This window comes from Polypterus senegalus, chromosome 13 (assembly GCF_016835505.1).
Source record: "Polypterus senegalus isolate Bchr_013 chromosome 13, ASM1683550v1, whole genome shotgun sequence".
Lineage (NCBI taxonomy): Eukaryota > Metazoa > Chordata > Cladistia > Polypteriformes > Polypteridae > Polypterus > Polypterus senegalus.
The window spans coordinates 125,425,847-125,451,809 of NC_053166.1; the positions used below are offsets into that span (position 1 = coordinate 125,425,847).

At 35.3% G+C, this 25,963-nt stretch overlaps 1 protein-coding gene across 1 annotated transcript in view; it reads right to left on the reverse strand.

Moving 5' to 3' along the window:
- The window catches only part of LOC120542280 (RNA exonuclease 5-like), a 42,148-nt gene that overhangs the window by 14,961 nt on the left and 1,224 nt on the right, over positions 1-25,963 (reverse strand). The window contains exons 3-10 of the mRNA XM_039774617.1: positions 24,247-24,373; positions 22,314-22,425; positions 22,054-22,209; positions 18,025-18,113; positions 14,246-14,361; positions 12,992-13,130; positions 12,373-12,467; positions 5,647-5,749 (exon numbers count right to left, since the gene is read on the reverse strand). Of these exons, the coding sequence (XP_039630551.1) occupies positions 5,647-5,749; positions 12,373-12,467; positions 12,992-13,130; positions 14,246-14,361; positions 18,025-18,113; positions 22,054-22,209; positions 22,314-22,425; positions 24,247-24,373 (937 nt within the window). The remainder of the gene's footprint in view (positions 1-5,646; positions 5,750-12,372; positions 12,468-12,991; positions 13,131-14,245; positions 14,362-18,024; positions 18,114-22,053; positions 22,210-22,313; positions 22,426-24,246; positions 24,374-25,963) is intronic.

Consider the following 25,963-nt stretch of genomic DNA (forward strand, 5'->3'; position numbering starts at 1 on the left):
TGTATCATTCAGGTGTTATAAGGAAGAACATTAGCATATTCAAGTCGACTGAAATGAAAATGTTGTATGATTTCCAATTGCTTTTGCATGCTTGTAAAGCTGGCATAAATCTCATGTCGATGAAAACACACTGCCACACCAAAAGCGTGTCAGTGGAAATTAATGTAAATGTAGATTTTGTGCAGAGGAACAGTAATCTGTAAATCTGTAGGTACTAACATCATCCAAAAGGAAAAGTAATTTTACAACAAAAACTGTAAAAATTTTAAAACAAAGAAAATCAGAAATTAATTGTTGAAACCGCAACTCCTACAGTCATTAGTTGTTTAACTCAGTCAACTGGCCGTTTTACCTTAAACAACTCCAACTGTAGACACTGATCAGCGAGGTACTGCAGCAGTTACTTTTGAAAATGAAACGGAGTGCCAGCAATATGAACTGATGAGGGGGTTATTACAGAAAAAGGTGACACAAAATAAGTCAATTAACCTGGAAATATATACAGGTTGTACCTAAACATGCTCTCTGGTATAAAGGCAGAGGATTAAAATTAATGTTAAATCATTTTCTGCTTTTGGAAGCAGTACTATTTTCACACAACTATTTGCCCTATCAGAAATGAACCTAAAAATGCTCATTACTCTCTGTTTCTATTTGCCTTTAGTACTTTGTTTGTTTAAATAATTGAAATTGTTTTAATTGTCACATACCAAAAGTGTGCTTTTTATGTGTTTGGTATATTTGCACATCTTTTTATCATTTAAACTTCTTTTGTTTTAGGACTAAGCACAACAAATGCTTAATGTAAAATCTGTTTATTCAAAACAGATTAATGAAAGCAAAGCATGTGTGTTTAGCATTTTAAAGAAAAAAATCTAAGCACAATCCAGTTTGCTATTAAAGAATAGACTAAAAAGTGATTTTTTTTAGAGACAGAAAGAAATCTGTATATAAAATCATCTGCCAAAAAGCTTTACACTGTGTAAATGATTAAGATAGTATTTTTTTTAAATGCACAGCAAGTACTTATTGTTCATAAAAGATTATTAATGAAAACATTATTTCCCCACCCTCAATAAGACAAACAAGTAATATGTATAAAATGATGAAGGTCTTGCAGTTTTTGTTAGGTATCCATCCATTTTGAAAACCCACTTATCCAGGTCGGGGTCTTGGAGAGCTAGCGCCTATCCCTGCAATCATGGGGAGCAAGGCAGGAATAACACTGAGAGAGGGTGCCAGTCCACCACAGAGAGAGTAAGGTGTTTCTTCTTTAATATGTAAAGCATCGTTTTGATGCTGCATAGGATAAAACGTGTTTTGCATAACTGAAGTAAAGTAAAATTAACATGGTGTGGTTTATTTGTACAGCTGCCGTTCTCTGTATGTAAAGCGCAATGATACAATTCAAATTTACATAAAAGTCTAATCTAAATGTAAACAGTGTCCACCTTTGGTAATTTAGAGCATTTCAAATAAATTATCTATTCTTTACTAATTATATAAACTTGCGCATAATCTACTATAGTAGTTTAATTAGCTCAGTGTTACCCGGCATCTATCCAGTGTACCATGCTATGCAAAATATATAATTAAGTTTAATTCAATATAGCAGTTGTGAAGTGTATGTAAGAAAATACTTATCTAAAGTATCCAAACAACTGGAAATAGATCAAGAATAAATTTGGGTGTTGATAAAACAGAACAAAAAAGGAAATCTTCTTAGCAAATTTCTTTAACATGCCATAGACAGGAAGGAAGGGGTGGAAAGATAAGAAACACAGATTTAAGCTCACACTGGAAATATAGATGAGGGTGCATTTTCATTTTTTGAAGTCTAGGTAATCAAATGGTCCATCATGAAGGAAATGCATCATAACTTTACTTGGTGTGGAAGACAAAGCAAAATAAACTTGCTCGACTCTCTAAAAGGAAAGAGCTAGGCAGGAAAAAAGATACAATATTTTTCTGTTACATTGGAAGAAATATATGATTCATTTTAAAAAGCAGTTAACACTTTGAAAGTATGTAGCTCTATCAATGGCAAAATTAACCAAAGCAATATATCAAAGTACATTTTATTAGTTGTTGCATTAGTGCTTTGTGACGCTTGTTGTTAATTCTCAGCATACTGCAGGAAAACTATTGCTACTGCTCATTGCCATATTTTCTTTTTTTAAAGGGATGTGTTTTGACAATGGATGGATGGATGGATGTGTACTTAGTAAGTGGTTACACACCTAGTGCACATTTTCTGATTTTTTACACAGTAATATACGACTACAGGACAAGTTTTGAAGTACTTCAGTCTAGTGCAGCTCATCATTTACTACAGGCTTTGTCTTCTTTAATAAAATTGCTTAATTATTTTTTGCAAAATAATTTTGTTTATATTCATATGACCATTACTTCACAAGGCAAGAGCTACAGTGCTACAGTTCAGCTTGCATGACTATGCAAGAGTTAAAAGCTATTTGTATTATTTCTGCTTGCACGTATCCCAGTTATGTTCTCTTAGGGGTGCATTAATTGTCATTGGCCATTACTTACACATTTTTGTTTTGTTAAGGTGTCAAGGTGTCCTGTGGTATCTGACACCAAGATGTTAGCAGCAGATGTTTTAAGTTGTAAGGTGGAGCCTCCATGGATTTGCCTTGTTTTGTCCAGAACATCTTACAGATACTCGATTGGCCTAAGATCTGGGGAATTTGGAGGCCTAGTGAACACTTCGAGCCTTTTCAAACAATTCCTGAACGATTTCTGCTGAAAGAGACAGCTGCCATAATGGAATACTATTGTCATGAAGGGGTTTACGTTGGTGTGCAAAAATCTGTAGGTAGGTGGTACGTGTCAAAGTAACATCCACATGAATGCCAGGACCCAAGGTCTCTCAGAAGAACATTGCCCAGAGCATCAGACTGTCTCCATTAGCTTGTCTTCTTCTCACAGTGCATCCTGCTGCCAACTTTTCCTCTGGTAAAATAAGCACACTCACCCGGTCATCCACGCTAAAATAAAATATGATTCATCAGACCAGGCCACCTTCTCCCATTGCTCAATGGTCCAGTTCTGATGCTTGTGCTCATTGTAGGTGCTTTCAGCAGTGGACAGGGGTCAGCAAAGGCACTGTGTGATGCACTGTGTGTTCTGATACCTTTCTCTCATGGCTAGCATTATGTTTTTCAGCAATTTTTGCCACAGTAGCTCTTTTGTGGGATCTGACCAGTGTGGCTAGACTTTGCTTCGCATGTGCATCAATGAGCCCTGAGTGCCCATGACCCCTGTCATCATTTCACTGGTTGTCCTTCCTTGGACCACTTTTGGTAGGTACTAACCATTGCATTTCGGGAAAACCCATAAGACCTACCATTTTGGAAATGCTCCTCCCCAGTCGTCAAACCATCACAATTTAGCCCTTGTCGAAGTTGCTCAGATCCTAATACTTTTTCTGCTTCTAACAAATCAGGGATTGGTCATTTGCTGTCTAATATTTCCCCACCCTTAACTGGTGCCATTGTAACGAGATAATCAATGTTATTTACTTCACCTGTCAGTGTTTTTTTTTTTTTTTTTTAAAAGTTGTAGCTGATTGATGTACCTTTTAGTATATCTCAATTTAGGTTAAAAATTATGTGCGCTATGTGCAAGCTTGTACTGTATGTGCTTTTTTTTCCCCAACATTTCATTAATATTTTTACTTTTTTGCTCTAGGTGTGTGTGTTCAGCATGAAGTGCTATCAACTCATCTACTGCTCTCTAAAAGAGTGTTTCTCGAGCACTGAGTTGTGGGCTGTTGCTGGTCGGTCATGAGCTGATATTATTTATGTTAGTGAGTAGCTTTGGAATCACACTCTATCTCCCCCCTCCTGCTCTCATGATCACGGTCGATTCAACAAAGGGGCCAATCCCTGTTGAAGATACTTGAAAATAGTGGGTCATGACACCAGAAAGGTTGAGGAACATTGTCCTAAAAGATGTAAATGACAAAGGCATTTTTAAACGAATAGGAAAATTGAAAACACTACCCTTTACAAAATCAGGGTTCACTGTGAGTGCTCAGTGATGTAATTAAAGAAAAAGTGAAGCTGGACATACTGCCTCTTTTCTACCACTGACTGCCTCCAACAAAAGTCATTAAATGTGACATGGCTTTAAGAAACTGCAAAAAACACAGAAAAGAACCCAACACTTAAAGTGAGACAAGGAATGCAATGACATAGCGCTGACACAGACAAAAAAGACCACGTGGCAAAGACAATGAGTACACTCCAAGTTAAGCAAAGCTCTCTAATTAAATCCAGACCATGGAGCCCACACAGCATTGGTATTGTAAAGCTGCCTTATCTTTGTCAGGATAAAGGAAAACTATAAGTACAGTAGCATGTAAGCAGGAAGTTAATAACCCAGTTTTTCATATTTAACTGGTACTGTATAACAAGCTCATGAATAACCATGTCAGGTAATCTTCCATCTTTAACAAGTTTTCAAATAATTTAGTAACAAAAGGGCGTTGAGTTGCACACTTGTGGTTCAGTCTTCTCTCACCAACTGCTGTGCATTAGAGCAAGGCCAAGCTGACCGCGATCTCACACTAAAATTCCAGGAAAGAAATAATAAACAAAAGCACTTGTAAAAATCAGGGAACTCGAGAGAGCCTGTAAATAAACTAAGAGCTGCCTCTTCAGTGGTAAAGTTTGTCTGTCCTGTGCCTCTTCTTTTATGTCAATATATACATGAGGTTGCAATATTCTATAATCTTTGTGTTTATAAATAAATTGTACTGTTCTGTTTCTTAAAATAAGGGTAATTTATCTACCTCATAGCAAGTTTTTAACAGCTGAAAACTCCCACCTGTACAGAAAATTAAAGAAAGTAAACTTGGAGCCAATAATGAATGAATTGATTAACCACAATTATTCCATTGCTTTTTCCTATATGAGAGTCTAATTGTGGCACTCTGCACAACCATCTTTAGGCATTATGCAGCAAGTAAGTAAACTAAGGGACTTCATTGTCAGCTGTTAAATTCTATCAATACTCTGTGTATCTGTTTTTTAGAGTGCTCTGTCCTATGCTCAATGTACATGTCTTAAAACATGCACAATCAAGACAATATGTGACTAAAGAAGTAAACAAAGCAGTTGGGGGTCAATTAAACATTTGTGCAGCAGGTTTATTCAGACTTTGTCATTAAAAAAAAAAAAAAACACTTTATAAGATCCTTAATCTTAGTCTGATGTTATTCGTTTTTTTATTATCATATATACTGTATAACCAATTTCCTGGCACCACAGCTTTGCAGATATTAACGTCAAGAATACACAAATCCCGTAGCTGGTCACTACCAGTTTGGAGTTTACATATCTAAGGAGGTATTCAAATTGTTTCCTTTTACATCACCAAAGACATGTAGGTTACAGTAATTGGCGTTTCCAAACTGGACCCAAATTAGTGCGCATGGGTGTGTGTGAATGAGTCTTGTGAAGGACTAGCATCCTCTCTATGACTATTTATGGCCTTGTGCCCAGTGCAGCTGAGATTGGCTATGCTACACCCAAACTCCTGATTTGGGTAATTCAGGTTTGAGAATGTTATGTTGTAACTAATTTACAATTTAGACATAATAAAATTAACATTTTGACATACCTTTTTGGGTCCTTCTCTTATAAAATACTGAGCCAATCCAAGTGCTGCCATAGCATCCTCACATGGATCATGACCAGTTCTTGCTTCACACTGAATTCTCCATCTGCCATAATATATAAATAAACCAACAACTTACAAACCACATACATAATTCATATATGATCCTGACATTTGTAAGAATACTGAAAAATCCTTCCGTATTCTCATAAATACGCACGTACAAAAGTGAACACAAAAATTATATACCTACTTAGTAGGGGGTTCTTTTATAATTATACATTAAATATACAGTAATCATCAATTGCGGTATTGAGATTCAAAATATAATTAATACTCCTCTAAATTAAATTTTCTACATTTGTAGCACAGATTTTGTGAATGTATTTAACTAATTAATTGATAAATGAAGACTCTAGATTTCAAAGTTACGTTGAAAAGTTAGTATTGTGGTGTAAAGTCCTACCTCACCTTGTACACACTGCCTTAGCATAGAAGACAAACAGATAAATGAACAGACTGACATATAGCACTTTATTAATTCCCAGCGGGAAATGTGGCTTTCTACAAAGAGTCAATTAAGTAAATAAATAAATTGACTTAAATGATTTATAATGACTTATAGATTAACAACAACATAAAATCATAATATTAATAACTAAAATAAAACCAACAACCCACCCCTTAAACAAAGTCCTAAAAAACTAGTAAAAGGCTCAATCACTGTATTGGTAACAACCATTATTAACACAACGAATAGTTCTTAATTGACTGGAACAGTTCAATGTAGTAAACCTGTTGACTGTCAGACTATTATTACAAAAATGTGCTTAATAACTATTCAAAATTGCAACTTACTACTAAAGTTTCAGTCCTTTCACACTGGCCACTGTACAGAGACAGTGTTAACTTGTTTTGTCAATGACATTCTAATATCATCTCAGAAAGAAAAATCTGTACGTTTTATGCTGTTAATTTTAAATGCAATGGCTAATACTCTTCACCATTGTATTCTGGTTAAATATCATTGAAAATCATGCACTTCCCTCCACTAACCGACCGAATGTATGTACAGAAATACAATGTTAGTAGTTCATTGTTAAATATGTTGTCCCCATAAGAGACAATTACATGCTGCTGCCTGAAGATCTTTTTAGTAAACATAATATCTGCATTTATATGCAGATGATGTTCAACTCCATCCTTCCTTTAATTCAAATTATTTTTCCTGTTTTGTCCTTAATTAACTGTGTAAATTATATCAAAGATGGGGCATGCAATAACCTTTTGTTTTTTAATATTCACAACATAGAATGTTATCAATTGGTGCAAATTATACAGATTATTGATTGTTACTTTAGTTAGCAAGCTTGGCAAGTACTGCCCCGTGTTTCTTTAAACAAAAAACATTCAGTTAGGATGTAAGACGCTGTGAGGACCTTGATATCACATTGTGTGTTTGTTTCTGTGGGAAAAAAGCAATTGTGTGCTCAAAACAATCCCTCAAATGCTAAAAGGGAGAGCAAAGCATTACCTCTCTATGAGGAAAATAAAAAACTTAGCTCTTTTGAAAAGTCAGCATGTCACATGCTGACATCTTTATTTCTTAATACAGTACCGTATAACAACTATTTACATCGCATTTACATTTTAGGTATTTAAAGTAACCTAAAGATGATTTAAAGTGTACAGGAATATGTGTGTAGGTTGTATGCAAATACTATGCCATTATATATAAGGGACTTCCATGGATTTTTATGCACGCCACTTAGATAATTTTACCTAAGTTTAAATCTGTGCCCTAACCAGGTGTCTACATTCTGCTGGATGGATTTCACTTTTATTGGATTGGGGAGTGAAATGGTTTAAGGAAGACTGATTTTAGTTTATCTTTTAGTTTAGTGATTGTTTAGTCATCTTTATTCGAGTATCTTTGTGTTCCAGAATATGTGTATGTTTTTTGTGTTTTGTTTAAGAGCTGCAGTACCGTTTGGAGTTTAAAGATAAAAAAACATTTCCTAAACTGGTAGTCAGTAGTGCTCAGAAGAGATCGGGGTCGATCAATCTACCGTGTTGAACAAAAGTGCTTCATGTGAGCAGAGCTAGCCAACTGAAGTGCAGTGGGGTGGCTCAGCGATTACCTGCTATAAAGGAGCAATAACTTTATCTCCTACGAGCCATTTTATTCAACTCCTATGGTGGGAAACTACAGCAGGTTATAACTACAGATCACTTAATTCATGTAGATTCAATATATTACTCAGCACACAATAAATTCAAGTTTTTCTTATTGGAACTTTCTGGACAGGGAAGACCATTTGTACATTCATTCCTAGTAGAATTGCCTGCAATGACTATTAATTAAATCATTCCAATTGTAGTCATCAATTAATTCACAATTAAACTGAGGGATTCATAAGTGGAACTCTGAAGTACAACCACACAACATCTGTTCTTAAATCATTACATTGGCTCCTAGGAATGTTTTGCGGTTGATTTAAAATACTGTACTTCTAACATACAGTGCATCCGGAAAGTATTCACAGCGCATCACTTTTTCCACATTTTGTTATGTTACAGCCTTATTCCAAAATGGATTAAATTCATTTTTTTCCTCACAATTCTACACACAACACCCCATTAATGACAACGTGAAAAAAGTTTACTTGAGGTTTTTGCAAATTTATTACAAATAAAAAAACTGAGAAATCACATGTACATAAGTATTCACAGCCTTTGCTCAAAACTTTGACAATGCACCTTTGGCAGCAATTACAGCCTCAAGTCTTTTGGAATATGATGCCACAAGCTTGGCACACCTATCCTTGGCCAGTTTCACTCATTCCTCTTTGCAGCACCTCTCAAGCTCCAGCAGGTTGGATGGGAAGCATCAGTGCACAGCCATTTTAAGATCTCTCCAGAGATGTTCAATCGGATTCAAGTCTGGGCTCTGGCTGGGCCACTGAAGGACATTCACAGAGTTGTCCTGAAGCCATTCCTTTGATATCTTGGCTGTATGCTTAGGGTTGTTGTCCTGCTAAAAGATGAACCATCGCCCCAGTCTGAGGTTAAGAGCGCTACGGAGCAGGTTTTCATCCAGGATGTCTCTGTACATTGCTGCAGTCATCTTTCCCTTTATCCTGACTAGTCTCCCAGTTCCTGCCGCTGAAAACCATCCCCACAGCATGATGCTGCCACCACTATGCTTCACTGTAGGGATGGTATTGGCCTGGTGATGAGCGGTGCCTGGTTTCCTCCAAACGTGACACCTGGCATTCACACCAAAGAGTTCAATCTTTGTCTCATCAGACCAGATAATTTGGTTTCTCATTGTCTGAGAGTCCTTCAGGTACCTTTTGGCAAACTCCAGGTGGGCTGCCATGTGCCTTTTACTAAGGAGTGGCTTCTATCTGGCCACTCTACCATACAGGCCTGATTGGTGGATTGCTGCAGAGATGATTGTCCTTCTGGAAGGTTCTCCTTTCTCCACAGAGGACCTCTGACAGAGTAACCATTGGGTTCTTGGTCACCTCCCTGACTAAGGCCCTTCTCCCCTGATCACTCAGTTTAGATGGCCGGCCAGCTCTAGGAAGAGTCCTGGTGGTTTCGAACTTCTTCCACTTACAGATGATGGAGACCACTGTGCTCATTGGGACATTCAAAACAGCAGAAATTTTTCTGTAACCTTCCCCAGATTTGTGCCTCGAGACAATCCTGTCTCAGAGGTGTACAGACAGTTCCTTTGACTTCATGCTTGGTTTGTGCTCTGACATGAACTGTCAACTGTGGGACCTTATATAGACAGGTGTGTGCCTTTCCAAATCATGTCCAATCAACTGAATTTACCACAGGTGAACTCCAATTAAGCTGCAGAAACATCTTAAGGATGATCAGGGGAACAGGATGCACCTGAGCTCAATTTTGAGCTTCATGACAAAGGCTGTGAATACTTATGTACATGTGCTTTCTCAATTTTTTTATTTTTAATAAATTTGCAAAAATCTCAAGTAAACTTTTTTCACGTTGTCATTATGGGGTGTAGTGTGTAGAATTCTGAGGAAAAAAATGAATTTAATCCATTTTGGAATAAGGCTGTAACAACAAAATGTGGAAAAAGTGATGCGCTGTGAATACTTTCCGAATGCACTGTATGAAGCTGCAAACAGCTTGGGCAAAAATATACTTGTAATCACCTACCATTTTGAGTCAGGAATGCCACAATGGTCTTAGCATTCAAATCCAAGCCAAAGATTCATTATTCTAGGTTAGAAAGTGCTCATTTGAGCTGCCAATCAGCTGTTCAAAACTCTGCTTGTTAGTCATTTGCACACAAATAAAAGTTTGGCAATCACAATGAACTGTTACTGACTTCTTGTTTTGTTTGCTTTCTTAATTTCCTAATGTGGTACTTGGTGTCACTATTACATTGCCAAGCTACTTCCTCTGCCAATGGAAAGTGATAGTTGAAATACTAAAAGCTTGAGAATCTAATGATATAAGGATTTAAACCGTTTTTTATTGCACTGACTAGCACATACTTATAAAATTGCAGAATAGTCGTGCGGGGGAGACTGGGAAATGGTTATTCTTGATCTGCAAAACTGTGACTATGAATGTTACAACTGATTGTGAATTCCCTAGATTTATTTTGTCTAGGAATATTGTAAAGCAGTGTTTAGGGTTTCCTCTCTTGCAATGTTAACTGTCCATATCTCAATTATAATATTAATATACTTTACATTGTAATTATTTGTTTATATTATTAATTGAATTTACATTAAATACACATTAAGAGAGACTCATTTGTGCAGAAACCATCTGATTCTCTTCACCCAAACCTCTGAAAATTCGTTTTTTACAATTAGGTAATTTTGGAACTCTTTGTATACTGGATTAACAGGTCATGCAGTACTACTACCAACAAGTGGTCAGCTGCCTCTGGGTTAGTGAGGGATTGCCCAAGCATGGTTCAGTGATTTTTTTCTCTTTTTATGGTTAATGTTGGGGTCTATGTTTTGCTTTGCCCTTTTAGCCCAACTAGGCACCTCTTTTCTCTTTCACTATCTCTTTCCTTTAAACTATTCATGGTGCTATTTGTGTATTTTTATTTTTTTTTCTGATTTAGGTTCCATTTGACTTGTTTATTTAACTATTTTTTGTAAAAATGTAATTGCAAAAAATGTGTTTATGTGCTGTTAATGTTGTATGGTTTGTACTGTTAATACATTACAAATCGAAATAATTGAAAGCCCTCTGAGCCTATTTTCAGCGAAGAGTGATATGCAAAAATTCACTATATATATATATACATATATATATACATATACATATATATATATATATACACATATATATATACACACACATACATATATACACATATATACATATATATATACATATATATATATATATATATATATATATACACACACACACATATATATATATATATATATACACATACACACATATATATATATATATATATATATATACACATACACTGCAGTTTTTCATCTAACCATTTTTTTAAATTTTCCTGCTAATCAACTTATTTTGCCTTAATTATAATTGCCCTGCTTTTAAAACTCAGACTCAATTGTTTAGTTCTTTTCTTAATTAGCTGCCAGACAATAACGAGATACAAAATGAGCCAAAAGAAGACCAGCTAACTTGTGTCTATCATACAATACCCAAAAATAAGGTGAAGTTCTTAGTAATGTTGATCTTCTCAGGTCTACAAAATATTTTGACAGTTTTCTTAGAAAGAAGAAAATCAACTGTTTTGGAAATGCCTGCTGTGTCAGAATGAGAGCACAAACAAACCACAGAATCAAATAACAGCTTTAATGAACAACAAGAATCAGGTTCTTCTTAAGAAAGTGGTTAGAGTTTGAGGCCCCGACCAAGCTGGTCATCTGTTGGCTAACTTCACATCTCATTTCTACTTAGCTGTAATTTAAGGAAAAAAGAATCAAGTCAAAAAACCAAGTCTTAAAAAACTCTGCAATTAAAATGAAGGGAAAAATAAGTCAATTAACAGCAGATACTGGTCAATGATAAAGATGGAAGAAAGTAAGACCCGCAGCTATGGTAGCCCTCTAGGATCAGAGTTGGACACCTCTGGTATATTGCTGTCATAACTGTAAGAAAAAGGCATTTAACAAAGGAGACAGACATACCATTATAGGCCTTAAAAGTATGTATGCTTTAAAGAAACTGTAAAGAAAGTCAAGGTGTCAGCGAGAACAGCTTCCGAAACATTCAAATAGAACTTAGAAACTGAAGGAAACTCTGACAGGAACAGGTCTGGCAGCTTGTCCAGTGAGACACCTATTACACAGAGTTTTGACTCTCAGAAACTTTTCCTCTAATTCTGTTTTGGCTGTAAGAGACCTGTTCCTTTCGAGTTTCCTCTGGTTTGGGATGGATGGAAACTTTTAACTGGTAATATGTATTTTGAACATAATACTGTATATAGCCAGTTCATCTGTCCATTTTGAACTCTACCACTGAAGCCTCTATACTACAATATAGAATTATATATAAACTATTATTTCTTTTTAGAGCTTGAGGCTCATTGGTCAAAGTAATTGATGCAGTGTACTCATATATGCTAGTTCAAACCTAATGTACAAAAAATAAAGGATGGGTAAAGAAAAGTTAGGTTAAATATTAAACCAAGGAATGCACTACATTACTTTGTCTAAATGCTATCTTTCTTACCCCAGCACAGCTCCTGCCAAGAACTTCAGCTTGAATTTTCTGCCAAAATTACGAATAAAAAGCAACGAGGTATCAAGGATATAAGGATGAGTCATCTGCAAATTAAAATAAATTCTTTAATAATTAGGATTTATCTCTACATCTGTGTACAATAAATATTACTACTAAACAAACTGGACAGCTTACATTGCTTCCAGTTATTTGCAATGAAATACTGAAATGCTCCCATCATTAATACAAAATTGATTTATTTACCAACAGTAAACTACAATTAGCTTTTAATACATGTGGAAACACAAGGCATACTGTTTAGTAAAACTTAAAATATCTAGTTCCTCAGAACTGCCTCAATTGTTCTGCCTTGGTTCACCCTCAGGACCGTAACATTTAACATTATTTTTTAAAGAGAACAAGATGAACAAAACTTTTAATCAAGACCCACATCTACAACAAGAATGAACAGTATTCTGTTCAAGCCTTCTGAATCAGAAGGAAAACCTAAGGGGCTATGGCAAACAGGATTAATTAAAAAGAACATTGCAGCATATGTGTATAGTTCTACCAACTATCTTTGGAAAAGCACACTTAAAACAAATCATGCAGTATGTGACTTACATACCTCCAAAGCCTGCAAATCAAAATTTAGGGAATGACCAACAAGAACAGCATTGCTGGGCAGAAGCTTCTTTAATTGTTTTTGCACATCCTGGAGAGTTGTTGTTATTGGCTCCAGTAGAGCTTCAGTTACTCCAGAAAACCTGTGAATACTTATTAGTTATTTACAGTACATTTCAACATTTTTTTTCCAATAAAGTGCAATGTCTGTAGGTGGGAAGTAGCTTAATATTTGGAAATAACCCTTCTTAAAAACAATAAAATAATCATTAAGCAGTTAATATGTTTGTTGTGTGTCACAGAGCAAACATTGCAAATATTATTATCATTGTTGTTGAAAAATATTCTACCATCTCCCTCCCTCTGTCTCTCCTTTCTCTTTTACTTCACCGGTCACATCTTTTACCTATACTGTACAACTAAAATTGCTCAGTTAGCTTGGGTAAAATTTTCTCATCAATTCAGAAAGAGAGAGATGGTAGAGATTATTGTTCAGGTTGATGTGCGAAAAATTTATAAAAGTGCAGACTCACTAAAGGCAGCAAGGGTGAACAGAAAAAGTCAAGGTTGCTGACTCCCATCATGCCTTTAAAGGGAGTCTTTAGAAAAGAAAAACAAAAGCAGAGATAACAAGATTTACATAATGGTAATAATTTCTGAGATAAAGGATAAAATGGGAACAAACAATCTCATGGAGTAAGGGAAAAAGAGGACAAGAAGGGGAGCCCAAAGAAGATGAGGATGAAAATGGTAATGAGTGACAACAGAAGAATCTACCAGAAAGCCAAAAATAGGCATATGGAAGAAGTGTAATATGTTAGAATTCTTTGTGGGAAAGGGCCATTGCTTCTACATAGAACTTTGAACATTTTGGGATTCAATAAATCTGCTATTCCTCAAACGTTTTAGGATGTTTACTCACAATATAATAATGTTCATCTGATATCAGACTTTTGCAGCACACATCTACTTAAACTCTCAGAGCAGAATTAACCCATTAATAACTAGTTATTTCATTCCATAATATGCTGTTTCCATAAAATGATTATGACAGTTGTTAGTGTTTTGCATATGACTTAAGTATTAACACATCTAAATGAATAATTAAAAAATGTAAAGATTCTGACTGAGACATTTTACAATAAATATTTTTGTGTTTATAATGAGTACTGTTTTGTAATGCTTTGTCTACAGTGGATAAACTCAGTTAATGTTAATTATTATCATCAATTTAAGTTATCATAATTTACTGACATACTTTGTGAGATAGTCAACAATCTTTTCCTTTGGTTTCACAAGTTCATCCATTATGCACTGTCCATTGTTGTCCACCAATGAGACACGTGTCAACTTCATTCCCTTGTCTGTTGCACACTAAAAAAAACAAACATTAAGGCACCAATATTACTACTACTAATTCGAAAGTAACAGAAAATGTACAAGACAAAGGCATATCAAAATAATGTTTGGTGGCAGCCTCTAATTATTTTCAGATAGAATATCTAATTATGAATTTTACACTACTTAACACAAGGATTTTGATGCAACAAGACAAGCACCACAGTAAGAAACATGTCAAACGACTAAAAGTGTGTGGAATCTGTCAGCAGACACTGATAGCAAATGTTCAACATTCTAATGTTTTCTGAAATCATTGATATTTCTGATCACTTCTTATACTGTGACATGTAAAAGTCTGGGTAACCATGATCAAATTTTCTGCTGATTTCCAAAAGGCAAAAGTTAAAGATGAAAGTTTTTTTCAGCATTTTAAGCAAGATTAGTGCATTATTTTTATTTTGTACAATTGTAGAGTGAAAAGGAGCACCATGCAAAGTTTTGGCACTTAAAAATCTTAGAGTTCTCAGATACCTTTTACCAAGGCCTCAGACCTTACTTAGTTTGTTAGAGCTACGGCTTGCTCACATTCATGGTTAAGAAAGGCTATGTGATGCAAATTTCTAAGCTATATAAATTCTCTGACTCCTCAAACCGTGCCGCAACAACTGGCAGCCATGGGCTCCTCTAAGTGCTGCCTAGTACTCAGAAAAATAAAATAATTGATACCCACAAAGTTGGCGAAGGGTATAAGAAGATACTAAAGCGTTTTCAGGTAGCCATTTCCTCAGTTTGTAATGTAATTAAGAAATGGTAGTTAACAGGAATGGTGGAGGTCAGGAAGACCGAAGAAACTTTCTGAGAGAACTGCATATAGGAGTGCTAAAAAACTAACAAACACTCTCCTTTGATTATAAAAGTCCATCAGGAAGATTTAGCAGACTCTAGAGTGGTGGTGTGCTGTGGTAACTATGCAGTGACAGCTCTTCATAAGTTTGCAAATGATAAGCATGCCGGATGCATTTTGAAAACAAGACCGGTAGGGTTGATGAAGTCAAAATAGAAATTTTTGGTTGCAATATGCAAAGCTATGTTTTGTGTTTGGAGAAAAAAGGCCACAGAATTTCATGAAAAAAACACCACTCTAATTGTTAAACATGGGTGTGAAATGATCATGCTTTGGGCTAGTATTGAAGTTAGTGGCATGTGGGAAATTTCCCTGGTAGAGAGAAATGTCTGTAAAAAAAAGCTGAAGACAGAAAAAAGGTGGCTTCTGCAACAGAATAATGAACCAAAACATACCTCAAAATCCAAAATGTATCATTTCATGAGGCACAAGCTGAGGGTTTTGGCATAACCCTCACAGTCCCCCAGCCTAAACATCATTGAAAATCTGTGGATAGACCTCAAAAGAGCAGTTCATGCAAGAAAGCCCAAGAATTCCACAGAACTGGAAACCTTTTTAGAGGATGAATGGGCAAAAATTTCACAAATAAGAATTTAAAGACGCTTAGCTGGTCTACAAAAAGTGTTCACAAACTGTGATAATTGATTTGGGTCCTTTTCCTTTTTTGTTATTTTAAAACTGTAAATGATCTTTCTTAAAATGTTAAAGAAATGTGTCATTTTATTACTTTTGGAATTTAGGTCATCTTTCACTTCTGTAGCTATTCACAGTAACAGAAATTTTGACCAGGGGTGCCCAAAGGTTTGCATGCCACTGTAACTGACAATGTGCTATTGGTTTTGAAAAAATGAACAAACATTTTTAAAGGTGCATAATTGGAATTTACACCAAGTTTGATGTGCATTAAGCATTTAGATGTTGTAAAGAAAAATTCACTCATGTATTTTATTGCTGATGTCAGGATACATACAAAACTAAAGAAACCAGGAGTAGGAACAGTATAAAATTAAGCAGGGACACAAAATTACTGTCTCAATATTTCAAAATTTAAAATAAAAAATATCAACAAGCAGAAAACAAAAAGCCTAGAAAAATCAACAGAATGATAAACCAGTGACACATCTAGTGTTAAGTTGGTGGAAGAACTCAAATCCAAAAAATGAATGTGGTGGCATGAACTACTGGGCATGACCAGTCCATCTCCTAACCCGCCATTTAATACTACCAGGAAGTACAAGAAAAGTATGGGCGATACCACTGAATTTGTTTTCAGTCCAATACCAAGGGCAATATGAACAATAACAATACTGACACCAGTACTTTTAGAAGACTCCTTTTGTAATTTTCATCCAGCTTTTATGAGTTGGAATTTAAAAAGCTTGGATCCAGAATTTTGACAAATGAATTAAAAACTTTCTTTTCTGTATTTCAGATTGGTTGGTGATACCTCGCAATGATTTCTCCTAGGCTTCTCGTCTGCTGAAAGTCAACTATGAAAAATTAAAAACTTGTATACAAGCTACATTACATGTAGTCTTTATGTTGGCAGTATAACTCAATTAGTTCAGATAAGTATTCATAACTGAAGCATACACTTTGATTAATGTATAAAGTGTTTAATTGAAAAAAGTATACTCTACCATTTGTCAACAATAATATCTAATTGTGATAAAATTGCTTCATTAGCAAAAAGTGAACATATTAAAAACTTAATATTTACCTACTGCGGCCATAACCATCACTCTTTCCAGCACCCATTAATAATAAATGTTCTACAAATAATGCACCATATAAACAGAAAAATTGGCTTTCAGCGTGCAGACATGTCTTCTGATTAAAACAAAACCTTTGCAAAAATTGGTTGAGAAATATAAAAATTACAGCTGATTTTAACATGAAAGGCTACTGTATTTCAGTACATATGTATGTGTTTAAAGCAGACTTATATAGCTCAAATATGGCAGACACATACTGTATTTATCACTGGCGTCTTGTTAATAAGAGTATGGTTCTGGTCACATGATTACAAGTCTTCTACTTCCTTTTAGTTTAAAGGGGCATATCAGAAGAGGGGCTTTTTCAAAGTTCACACTATTAAAAGATTAAAAAAAATGTCACTGTTCCTCTTTAAGTGCAATAAATCATGAATAATTCATCCATATACTGTAATATTTGCATCAAGTGAAGACTCTTTGTAAAAGGTGCATTGTAAATGATAAAAGGAAGACTGGTGGACAATACGGTAAAACACAAAGTAAAATCAGTATCATGATTTTAATGTTTAGTGCTGTTCCAGTGTATAGACAACATACAAAAAACATTCACTTACCTAGTCTTGGTTAATTTTAATTTGTCTTTAGAATAAAGAGATAAAAATTTTTTATCTGTTCTTTACTATATTTTCTTATTACTCACGCTTAAAGCATATTGGATATCTGTATTGCAGTGACTATAAGGAACAATGAGATACACATACTTTAATCTCCATACTTGGGTCAAGTCTAGAAGTAGCACAATAGTGAGAAGAGAATAACATAATACTCTCAAACAAACTTAATTCAAAGATATTCTACAGTAAAGAAGCAAGGAAGAGACACATTTTGACAGTAGATTGTCAAGCAACAGTTGAGTTCCTGTACTGTTGAACAAAAATCTGAAAGTTTTTCTTTTACTCTGATGTATTACAGTCTATATTACCGTAATATGAAGCCACGAACAGATACAATAATTAAATCTAACTGCTTCAGTTAAAGGAACAAAAGCCAGATTTAAAAACAAAAGCCAATACATACCATTTCACAATCAAGACCGAAGAGTGGGCTGTCATCTGTAACTGGGCCAGTGCAATTTGTAGTTACATAGTCTTTATAATCAGGATAACCTGTGTAGAAAATAATGTTGTAGGAATAATATGATCTGCTGTGTTATCTGTATACCTGCATATTAAACAGAAATATATTACTACAGTTTTACCTAGTGGTTCTACACGAGCAACACCTGGCCTATCCTCCAGATGTTTTCAGGCTATTAATTTTCATAGTTGTAGAATTACTCCCTGCAGCTATATCTCATGCACAGAAACAGATTAAAAACAATTTGAATAGAAAATTATGCATCACTTCATATAGTATTAGCTGATGACAGTTTTTATAGGTGGACAGACCTTTTCATGAGTCATAAAATAAAAAATAAAACTTGACATTGAAGTATGATAGATAGAAAAAAACTGCAACATATCACTATAAGAAGTCAAGAAGAAAATCATTCACAATAAATTATTCCTTGTATCATTAAAGTATAGAATCAAGGATTGTACATGCACATTTAAAATTAAATGTATAATTGTAATATAACAAAATATGAAAACATCTAGATTTTGAATAATCTCTACAAGAATGGAACACAAAGAATGAAGATGCTACAATGCATACACAACTGAACTATGACTGAACTGTGACTAAGCCTACGGTGTGGAAAACGCATCATTTTCGTTAATATATCAAGTGCCCAACTCATCAGAGCACTCAATAGAATACTAAATGCGCCTATAAATCTAGAGCTAAACCTCTGCTGGGTACATAAGAGCACTTAATTCCTGTAAAAAAAAACAGTCTTTAAAAAGACACAAAATGCAGTTCAAAATATAAAAGTCTGACATGAGAAGTCTGTTCAAAGCCTCTAACATGTTTTTACACAGTAAGTAGACAATCTGTAATTAATTTTATAGTCAACTGAAGTATATTCAAACAAACACTTCTGCATCAGCTGTATAAGTATTTATTGTTTTTTAACTGCTTTAAACACAACCATTATTATAGGCACTTTTTAGGGAGTGAATCTGGAGGTGATACACTGCTAGAAATACTTGGAGGTCCACATCATTGACAAGCTGGACAGGTCTAGTAACAAAGAGAAACTATATAAGAAAAGGCAGAGCAGACTGTTTTTTGTTCCTTTAATGTAGGCAGTAATATCCTTTATATCTTCTATAACCCTGTGATGGCCAGTGCGATTTTCTATGATGTGGTGTACTGGGCTACTAACATCACTTCAAGAGAGGCCCATCGAAAAAACAAGTTGATTAAGGGGGAATCACATTTCACATTTTTCACTGTGCAAACTGCTACATTTGGTGATACAGCAATAATAATGGCTTCTCAAACACCACAAAAAAATTTAACAAGTCCAAAATCTGACATTTACATGGCAAAAAAGGGTCAAAACCAATTGAAGACAGTAATCTTGCTTTCGTTTGCCTGTATTAACTTCGAGAAAGTTAAATACCCTTGGAAGTCAGTTATTGACCAGGTTAATAAAATGTCCACACAAACTGAACCACCAATACTACAGTCCTGCATGATATAAAGCAAAACACTAATGACCTAATTGTCTAACACTACATATACTCAATGGTGTCTATGTTTAGTTGTAGTACAGGAGTAAACACACTAATTTTATTCACTTTTAAAACCAATTATATTTCCTCAAACTCTGAAATGAGCATGCACCTGATATTTCTAAGTTGGAGAAAGGTTTTAAACGGCACAGAAATCTTACTTACAACATTAGTTAATTGCTTTATTGATGCGAAACAGTGGATAATTGTTAGTAATAAAATTCAGAAAAAGACGCAGTTTAACTCTTTCAGGGCTGATGTTGACTTTTGTCAAAAGGAGGAGTTGACGATGGTAATCAACTGTAAACTTTGACAAAACCAACCGTTATGTTTTAGTTGGTTTCTCGTTGCTAGAAGGAAAGTTAGCTTCATTGGTTTGACCAAGATTTCTGAGTAGTAAGGCACAGGTAAGGGCAAAAATGGCACTGATATAATGGCGAGAGCTCAAAGTGAATACGTAAAGCAAAATGCCCCATGGATGACATTTTGCCCATTATCTCTGAACTAGGACTATGACCTGCCGGACTCTGATTTTGATACAAGTGATCGAAAACGAATGTGAGGTTCCAGCTTCAGCTGACCGGTCCCCAGCTAATTGTGGTGCTGAATGGGTTCATGTAGCTAATATGCCTACAGCCATGTTTGCCAGGAGGACTGCCACTTAACAATGATAAGAGGTAGAAACCAGATTGGAATGCACTGTGACTGTGATGCGAAGACAGCCTGGCAGCAAGCCTGCTGCTCATTCTTGGCAAAGTGGCAGCCGCAGAATGCAGCAACAGACATTTTATATTGATTTCTTTGTGAAACCATTGCTTTTTAGAAACTATGTTTTTTGGAAAGAATATTCAGCCCTCAGAGAGTTACTGGCCGACAGTTCTGTGAACAGTAGGGCATCACATTTAGTTCTCAAGACTAGCTGTGCTGTCTAAAACGGGTTGTAATCTAAGTAATCAATGTCCTCTGTGTTAATGTTTGCAGCGTACCATGCAAAGCCTATGTCTGCGTTATATGCCATTTGGTATTAGATTTATAAAATCGGTGTTAACGTTTGTGATGCAGATCTATTGGAGCGTTAAATGCAATGCATTGTATTACTAAAAATGATTGTAATGTGCCATCTGTTGGAATGACAACAGACATAGCAAACAGATAGTCACACAAACAGAAACAGACATTTATCCTTTTATTAAGGTGAATATCTGTGGAAAGTGTGAGTATATGTGAATGCAATGCATTGCAACTAGCGGTTTTACATTCTGGCATGGCACTTTCTTAGTTAATGACTGTGAAGAAATATACAGGGTGGGGAATTGAGCAAACAATATTACTGACCTCTCTCTCCAGGACATTCATACATCCATATATACAGAGGTATATCACACGTTGCATTAGAAAGTACAGTATTATTAAAGACCTTCAATTCTCCATTCTAACAAATGGTTCAGGTCTATTAGGACTCACATAACTAGATTCAGGGAGAGTTTTAAACCACAGGTGATAAGATTACTCTTCAACCGTTCACACTGACAAATTCTTCTTGGACAGATGCTCTGATATTACATTTAATGTATGATACTATATTCACTGTCTATGCTTATAGTATGCTATGTATACTATATAATAAATTTAACCTTGTGCTTTTTAGAATGTAGCTGACCTAGTACAGTTGCTATTTACACTTAATATGGACCCTGTATACTGTATACAGGAATTCAGACACTAAACTCATAACTGTCTTTTATCTTATTGTACTGTGTCTTTGGGAAATTTTTTTGTTTGAATATTCCTGCTACAGACAGACTTTCTTCTGGGATAATACATTCTGCCTTAACCAAAACCAAACATTTCCATTTAGTTTACAGGCCTGGCTTTTGTGCAGCTTAGCTGTTTGTATTATTGGGTTGCTGCTGTTATGTTTAGAATAAGCCTTATTTTTATACTTGATATTTATATTTCAAATCTGAAACAACTACATCTTTACTGGTAATTATTACTATTGTTTAGTGTCACTATTATGTATCTGTTTAGCTGCATTATTGTTTTGTGTATTGTATTGTCGCTCTGTGTTTGATGGTTCTTCTCCAGTGGGACAACCATACTGTAAAGTAAAAAGATTATATGTAATTGTACATTAGCTGAACTGAAATTCATCAACCACATCATATGAATCAAAGACTAATGAAGGCAGAAACATTTTTAATGTAAGAAGTAAACTGTTCATTCTGGATAGGTAAACACTATGTAGCAAAACGCAGTAAAATGTACTTCTATATAGATTCCTCAGAACTCTACACAGGCTACAATTAACCAATATAGAAATTCACATAAACTAAATACAATATACTAAATAAAAAAACATGGCAAGTTGTGGGAGAAAGCCTAGAAACATAAACAAATTCATGCAAATTTCAAATTGCCTTACCATCCATTGGATAATCATTCTTTTTCATTTCTTTTTTGCTTAGTAAATATTTGGTAAGCCCTCCTTTCTCTGCTCCATACCTCTTTATTATTGGATCAACATTTAGGTCTAAAGCTGAAGCAGCACTAACATGCTTGGAAGAATGAGATGAAGTTTCTGGATGGGGTATCAAACAAAATTATTTTATGTATTGGTGATACATGTAAGTGTTAATACATTAAATTACCAGTAAATAAAAGCATATACAGTATTATCACTACCTTTTGAAAAATGTGTTTCAATATCTGTAGGTGTCTTGGTTTCTTCAAATCTCATGTTTAATATTCTGCACAGAAAATCATCAGGAGGTGGCAGTGTTGACAAGCTAAATTTCTGTGGGTAAAATTATTGTAATTAAAATCACCACATACAATTTCCACATGTTTATTAGCACATTAAAAAGCCTATACTATTTTTCAACTCCTTAAAAACACACTATACAAATATTTTTTTTTTCTGACAAATAACAGGAACTATTCAGTCCATCAGGCTCCTTTGGTTATCTAATTGCTAGGTTGTCCCAATACCTCATCAGGATACTTTTAAAAGGTTGCTAAGGTTTCCATTTCTAATAGATGCATTAGGAAGTATGCTTCAGATTCCATTATAATTTGTGTAAAAAAGTGTCACCTGGCTATTCCATGGGCACCGATTTTAAAATGTATTAGTTTTGGGAATGTCACTAATTTGTAAAATTACAAATTCAAAATTACTGTGGCATGCAAAAGTTTGGGCACCCTTGCTTAAAATGTCTCTTACTGCGAATAGTTAAGTGAGCAGAAGAAGAACTGATCACCAGGAGGCATAAAGTTAAAGATGACCCATTTCTTTTCAGCATTTTATGAAAGATTAGAGTATTGCCTTTGTTAAGTACAACTGTACAGTGAAAGAAGGAAAGGAGTACCATGCAAATGTTTGGGCGCCCCAAGATATTTTAGGTCTCAGATAACTTTTACCAAGGCCTCAGACTTTAATTAGTCTGTTAGGGCTATGGCTTGTTCACAGTCACCGTTAGGAAACCCCAGGTAATGCAAATTGCAAAGCTGTATAAATTCTCTGACTCCTCAAAACTTGTCCCAACAATCAGTAGCCATGGGTTCCTCTAAGCAGCTGCCTAACACTCTGAAAAATAAAATAATTGATGCTCACAAAGCAGGAGACGGCTACAGGGAGTAAAAATATTTAAACGCTGTGATACTTGCCAAAGGGGGCGTTACTAAGCATTGACCATGTCGGATGCCCAAAGTTTTGCTTCAGGCCCTTTAAATTTTTTTGGTATTTTGTACCTATGAATAATGGAAATAAAATGTAATCTTGCTTAAAATATCAAAGAAATGTGTCACCTTTAACTTTACACATTTTAGTGATCAATTCATCTTCTGTTCATTTAACTATTTACAGTAACAAACATTTTAAGCAAGACTGTCCAAATGTTTGCATACCACTGTATATATTAACTAGGAGATAGCTTTGAAAGTTACCACATGTAACCAAGTAAACAGTGCATATTTAATGCTTGTAACAGTGATCTGCAAAGCTAAAACTCCAACAAGTGGTGTACTTTCATTTGTGTTAAATATACATTACTGCTGTACTTAGAAATAATACCTTATCATATTATTGTAGAACCTTCAGTGTTAAGCATAACAGTGTTGTAAACTGTGTTCTGAGACTCTGCAGGTAAGGAAGACAGATGTTTTAAGGTAAGGAGGTTCTTATCACTAATTATGATGCCAAAGAGTAGCAATATGTTGCATGTTGGTTAGCACATGCAAATAAGAATTTTACTGTATTTCTAAAGATCTTATAAACCCATACATGTATTAAGTACTTGTGTATCATTTGTTAGGTCTGCTAAAGCAGAAGTGTCTTAAGTTGTTTGTGTTTTCAAACTTAAGGGAAAAGTAAGAATACAATATAATTAAACATCAGTGTTAAGTAAGCATCAGTGTAAATCTATAAGAGTTGTACTGCTAATGCTGTGGTTCCAAAACCTTATCAAAATATAATGAGAAAAGCACATTCAGAAAGTCACTGGCTGAATAAACTGCTATTGCTTGGTTTGGATGTAAGAACTTACTTTAATTAGAAAGTTAATACTTAATTACTGTATTATATCTGATTATTACTACTTCACAGTATTGAATTACTTACATGGCTGTATATCCTTCTGATGTTTTTAAAGTGGAGGAAGTATCTATAAAAGTGCAACTGGCTCACACCTTGAACAATGATCACATTAACACCAGTAAGCTTCCTCTGATGATGAAGACGGCACCAACTAAAATGGACAACAATCCAAAAAAGCAACATTGTAAATAAAAGCATCAACAAACTTTAAATTAATGATAAAGTTCTCAAATCTGTAATAAAACATAATCAAGTTATCAAATATATTTTCATCTAATATTTATGAATCTACAGGTGCAACTATTTAAACAAAGACAGCAATACAAATTCCATCCATCCATCCATTATCCAACCTGCTGAATCCGAACACAGGGGCCTGCTGGAGCCAATCCCAGCCAACACAGGGCACGGCATGAACCAGTCCTGGGCAGGACACACACAAACACACCAAGCACAGACTAGGGCCAATTTAGAATCGCCAATCCAACTAACCTGCATGTGTTTGGACTGTGGGAGGAAACCGGAGCACCCGGAGGAAACCCACGCAGACACGGGGAGAACATGCAAACTCCATGCAGGGAGGACCCAGGAAGCGAACCCGGGTCTCCTAACTGTGAGGCAGCAGTGCTACCACTGCGCCACCGTGCCGTCCGCAATACAAATTACCTAAGCTACATTATTTAACTGATATCTACCTTCATCTCATTTAATTTTTATACCTACAGTATTTTCCCTGTTGAAGGTTACTTTAGTAAAAGACTAAGCAGGACAGAGCGCATTTTCCATTAACAGACTCTAATGGTTATCTCCTGATGCTGCAAGACTGGCCAATTACAAAATATATGATTCCACTAGTCTGTTTAGGATTTCCACTCAGTGCACCATGTGTAATACACCTCAAATGGTTTCTCATACATTTGGAGTTGCACAAGGTTTCCCTATATTGTTGAGAGCTTCCATGAATATTTCCTGAAAAGTGTACCCTACATCTTGGCAATGGAACTTGCTTTGGCTGAAGTAGCTATATAGATATGCCATTAAAACCACTTTATCTGTAACATATGGATACATACATAGATTGACTGGGAAAGTGCAAACTCACTAGTTCACTACTACTAACATAACGGTACAACTACTGCTGAACCAAACTGGGGGTCAATGTCACAGTCTCCACTCTTTTGTAAGGAAGGTCTCAGGGTTTCCAAAAGGGGAATGTTCCTCCATTGCACTTGTAGGGAGCAAAGAATCCTTTTCAGAAGCATTGAGTCTCACTTCTAAAATGATACAGTCAGTTGCCAACTCCACTGTGTACTGAAAATCTCAGTCAGAAAAGACAAAGAGGACATCATCTGAAAGTAAAAGTGAGATTCAACCTTTGGATCCCCAAACCAGGCACTCTCTAAGTCTTTGTAGTGCCTTAACGTGTTATCCATGACACTCAGAAACAGAAAGTGACACACCTTTTGTGGAGTTGTATTTTAACCTTAATTTACAGACAAATTCTTAACAAGAATGAGCACACATCTGTTTTACCATAAATACATGGCTCAAGTGGCCCACAACTGCAGCCACAAAATAAAACATTTGTAGCATACCCACACAATGCTGCAAAGTGAAGAGTAACATGCATTTTCAAAATCCACTAAACTAAAACAAACTGACACAGGACCAAACTCCCATGAGCTCTCAAATATTAATTTAGTGAGAAAAGGTGGTACCAATGTTCAACAAAACAAAATTT